This window comes from Triticum dicoccoides, chromosome 6B (assembly GCF_002162155.2).
Source record: "Triticum dicoccoides isolate Atlit2015 ecotype Zavitan chromosome 6B, WEW_v2.0, whole genome shotgun sequence".
Classification (NCBI taxonomy): Eukaryota; Viridiplantae; Streptophyta; class Magnoliopsida; order Poales; family Poaceae; genus Triticum; species Triticum dicoccoides.
In genome coordinates, this window is record NC_041391.1 from 697,633,152 (window position 1) to 697,638,247 (window position 5,096).

Here is a 5,096-nt window from a genome sequence, read left to right on the forward strand (position 1 = left end):
CGGCGAAGGTGACGGGACGACGGGTGGTGTTGGCGCCGGAGGGATGCACTGGGTAAAGCTCGTCCGGCCTATCACATGGATGGAGTACCATCCGTGTATGGGCGTCCTTCACAGAAAAACCGATATCGTCAATTCAACAGTGATAGGATTCTCACGAGCAAGGCGATGAACAGAAACGAGATTTATGACTAAGTTAGGAGATACAAGAACATTAGACATATTCACAGGAGTAGAAGTAGAGGGAAAAGACATATGACCGACATGTGTAATGGGTAGGGAGGAACCGTTACCAACGGTGATACGGGTGGGAGTATGAATGGGAGTGGCAGACGTGAGGTTACCGGGATGAGCAGTCATGTGAGCGGTTGCGCCTGAGTCCATGTACCAGTCACCACCGCCACCATAGGAGCTCGGTGACGGGGCGGACTGCAGAGCAGCGAGCAGGGCCGGGTCCCACGGCGGCGGCACTTGCGGAGGATAAAACCCTCCGTAGGCCAGCGCGGGAGCTGCACCGAAGGCCGACGCGGTGGCGGTGCCGTAGGCAGGCGTGGTCCCAAAGGCCGGCACAGCGGCAGCGCCGTAGGCCGGCGCAGACCCATAGGCGGGCGCAGGCGGGGGCGACGGCACCGTAGCCGTTGTAGGGAGCGGCATTCTGCGCGGGGAACAGAGCCTGGTGGCCCGCCGGGCGAGGCCCAAGGATGCCCGGAGTAGGAGCCCGAGGGACCGGCATCGAGTACGCGTGGACTACGCCGGTCCACGGGTTGGTGCCGTACGTCCATGGAGGAGTCACCTGCTGCTGCTGCTGACGAGCCCCCCCCCTCCCGGGCGCCTGTTGCTGCTTGCGGCCGCCCCCGTGGTAGTTTCCGCGGCATCCGCCACCAGGCTGCTGGGGGGCAGCGGTAGGGGCGGGAGGCGTGGGCGGGAGGGAAAGTACCCCGGAGGGGCCGGGGGCGGCGGTTGCTGGCGCGACACGGGTGGGGCGGCTGATGGAGGGGCGCCACGTGAGGTGCCGGCGGCGAGGGCGTGATGCTGCACACGCTTCTTGATCCCCTTCATCCGGCGCTCCTCCAACCGCAAGTACGCCACGAACTTGAGGAAGGAGGGCTCCGACATCGAGGTGAGGTTGGAGGCGGCGTTGCCGAAGTCCTCATTGAGACCGGCGGTGAGCATGCTGAGGAGGAGGTCATCATCCACCTTGGCTCCAATGTCGCGGAGCTCATCCGCCAACGTCTTCAGGCGACGACAGTAGTCATCAATGGACTGTTCATCCTGGTGAGAGTCAAAAAATTCCTGCTGCAAGAAAACGCAGCGCAGAAGCTTGTTGTCGGTGAAGAGGCCGTTCAGCTTGACCCACATGGCGCGGGCGTCGTCGCCGGCGCTCACGACCGTGTGGAACAAGTCCTTAGAGATGGTGGTGAAGAACCACCGGATGATCGTGGCGTCGATCGCGGTCCACTCGGCGTCATCCACCATGGCACGGGAGTCAACGGTGCCATCCACATGATCCACGAGGTTGTTCTCGTGGAAGAGCAGCGAGAAGAACGTCTTCCACGCGAAGTACGTGGAGTTGGAGGCGTCAAGGACCACGGGGATGCGTGTGTGGACGTTGATGTCGCGGATCTCAGCAGGGTCGACGGCGAAGGGGTTGGAGTAGGTGGAGGCGTTGGACGACATGGTTGGGAGGACGTTGGGAAGGAGGCGTCGCGGTTGTGGCAGCGCGGCGCAGCGGGAGGGCGGCGCGGCGGGGAGGAGAAGGCGCGCGGGGAGGCGTGCATGGGGAGGGGGGTGGCGGTGGCGTGGGGCGGATTGTACATCGGCGGGAGGACTATTGCCCCTGATGTCTTAATTTAGATCGTGCACTAATTGATGCCTTTGCATGATTTTGTTTTACTTTAATTCCCCCAATTGTACCCATATAAAAGTGTCTCTTTGTTTCCAGTAGATTTGCTGGTGTGAGAGAAGCTGGAGGAGATGATATTGGAGGATTTGTTTGATTGTTCCACTCATGAATTGCAAGATTTCTAAATTCTTCAGTAGTGTCATAGAATTAATCACTGAGTTGGTAGCTTTGATAGTGGTAGAGAGATTAGAAATAATTTTTGAACACAGTATTGAACCTTTTCTTGGTCTTTTGAAATTTGCAGTTACTCTTTTGGAACTATCATGTTTGTGAATTTGTTGGTCCCAAATTGTATTAAAATTATCTTTAAAGTCTGGGTGTTGCAGCCAGTAAATTTCGAACCGAAAATAGAGGACTCAAGAATAGATGTGCCAATCCAAATGAAACAAGGGATGTGGTAAAAAATAATTCTGGCCTGAGGAATAGCCATAGTGTTTGGATAATTAATAGTCTAGGATTTAGAGGAGAATACCCAATCAAGCTTGTCCAAAAGAGGAGCACTCTGCATATTGCTCGAAGTAAACATTCTGCCTCTAAGGGGAATTTCAATAAGAGCAAGGGAACTGATGGCTCCATTTGAAGAAAACATGGCATGTGCACTACAGTCTTCTCTATTTTTTGTTCTTAGGGCATATGACATAATTGAAATTTCGAACCACCAACTAATCCTGATAAACTGGCATATGCACATTTTGAAATCAGTCAATGAAAGTAGTTAAGTTTTTAACTTGATAGGGTCCATATGTATTGGTTAGAATCCAAGACTCATCTAAGTGTACTGAGGTGAACCTGATGGATATAGGAAATTCATTATGAAATAAAGGTTCTCCAGAAAATGCAACTTCATTCCAAGCTACAAAGAAACCACTAGAGGCCCTAGAGAGGGCATAATTAAAATTTGCTAAATATTTTTGGACCATAAAGAAGACAATGTTTCGATAACAAATACACGACTTGATCTTATGGTATATGATATTGTACACAATGCATATATGATAAGCACTCTATCTGCATACTATTTCTTCCAAAAGAAAGTTCCACGGGTATCATAAGGTAAGAAGACATAACCGCCTTGCTATTCTATGATCTGCCTAGGACTTCTCTTTGGAAAATGACAAGGCGCTCCTTTATTTTTGCATCCTTAGAGCGATCACACAACAATCCACACCATAGTAAGCATCTTACTTTGGGAGCACAACCTTATGGATATACCTCAATGACAGCTCGAGCTCCCAGCTTCTTCACTATCTTATAGCCACTGAACCCTGCCTTGATGAAGATCTCGCTCCAGTCCTTCTCGTCCCGCTGTCGGCCTCTTGTCACCACTAGCATGACCATATCCATGAGGTGTTGGGTTTCCAGCATTGGCCCTGAAACAGATCCAAGCACAATGTCTATGACGATGACTTTTCCTCCTGCATCCCGGGGAGGAACAACCTTCTTGCACTGTGCCAGGATCTTGACGCAATCCTCGTCGCTCCAGAAGTGCAGTACAAGCTACATTACCGTGCATGGATAAACTTGTAGTTTAAGGTTAATCAAGCCTGACTAGGATGAAAATATGAAGGGATTCCTACTAATTTAAGCTGTTATTATTTCAGAAATGAAAACTAATTAATCATTGCTTTAATATTTCAATTTTGCTAAGTTTTAGTGGACTACGACTTTGTTATTTATCAATCAATGTTCATTTGATTTGCATGGAGATTCGTATCAAAAAATCATTTTCAGTATTTTTTTACTTCTATATACTATATTACTTGACTAAGACTTTTTAGTCTCAATCGACTAAGACCTAGCCACACCTTTAATATTTCCCTTGGAATAAAAATTATGGAATGTGCAACATTCATATCATATATACCTTGAGCAACACGGCTTGAGCAGGTGGGACAACGTGGAACAGGTCACCGGAAACATACTTAACTGCTCCTTCTTCAGTGGGAAGAACTTTGTCCATGACCTTTGGAAGGTCCAGCACAGTGCACGTGATGTGAGGATAGGCCTCGACGATGGACCTCGCGGTAGTCCCATCGCCACCGCCGCAGTCAGTGAGAGACTCAAGCCCATCGAACAGCTCACGGCACTGCCGGAGCACGGGGCCGATCCCCATGTGGTCGTGGGCAGCGAGGGCGTCGTGGAGCAGCTGATCCATCTCCGGGTCGAGGAGCACCATGCTCTCCTCGAAGATGGCCGCGCCATGCACGTCCTCGAACGGCGAGGGGACGGCTCCATCGAAGTCCTTCCTGAACCAGTCCGCCAGCCCCATGGCCGCCTCCACGTAGTAGCGCGAGGCCGCGGCGCGCACGAGGGCCGTCTGGCTGGCGTCGCCGTCGATGCGGACGCCGTCCACCAGGAGGTACGAGAGCGAGTTGAGGCAGTACGTTCCGGCGTCAGTTGCACTGAAGACGCCCGCCGTGGCGAGTTGGCGCAGCAGGCGGGCGAGGAAGGGCAGCTTGGACGTCGGGAGGGATAGGGCGGCCACGAGTTCGGATGGGGACGCGGCGCCGCCGAGGCGGTGGATGGCGGTGGGGACGCCGAGGTCGACGGCGCACCGGAGCGCCATAGGCGTGAGGTAGCAGAGGCTGTGGCGCCACAGGTCCGACTGCGCCTGGAGCAGTTCCGTGTCGGTGGCGACGAACACCTTCTCTGCCTGGCCTGCCATTGCCGACGATCTCTATCTCTCAGTGATGTACGTGTTGTGCACTTCGATCTGGTAGATATATAGGGGACGGAGGACACTCTCATATAATATAGCAATGTGTTTGCTGTCATTTCTCGTGGAACACGAGGGTGACGACCATGACACTATATCACTATCGACGGACCTGGGTAACGTATAGATAGAGCGCAGAAAGAAGACTCAAGACTGCTCGCTGCGGCTGGAAACGGAAAGGAGGGACGTGCGGCTTCGAGACAGACCGAACGACTGTACACGCCGTTCCATTCGTGGATCCGAATCGAATCAATAAATCTAAATACTTCATGGTGCACCCACACGATTTTGCTGAACCGAGCGGCCGCGCTTGGACCGCTCATTGCAAGCGCATCATGCGGCCCACGACCGCCAGATGTTTCCTGGTCGGGGCGAGACGTGGTTGGCTAGTGCGCTATCCGACAAAGCCGGTGTGAACCAATCGCTCCCTTACTTTCTCTCCTGAGAAAACAAAGGCTTATCCTTATCATCTTTTCATTG

The 5,096-nt window shown here is 52.6% G+C and overlaps 1 protein-coding gene across 1 annotated transcript; it reads right to left on the bottom strand.

Annotated features, from left to right (window-relative positions):
- Positions 1-2,839: 2,839 nt before the first annotated feature.
- Positions 2,840-4,599, bottom strand: LOC119325982 (flavonoid O-methyltransferase-like protein Os11g0303600). The gene is made up of 2 exons (XM_037599700.1): positions 3,765-4,599; positions 2,840-3,397 (listed from the first exon to the last, which is right to left on the bottom strand). The coding sequence occupies exons 1-2, from the start codon at positions 4,563-4,565 to the stop codon at positions 3,101-3,103; spliced, it is 1,098 nt and encodes a 365-aa protein (XP_037455597.1). The 5' UTR covers positions 4,566-4,599; the 3' UTR covers positions 2,840-3,100.
- Between the last annotated feature and the right edge of the window lie 497 nt (positions 4,600-5,096).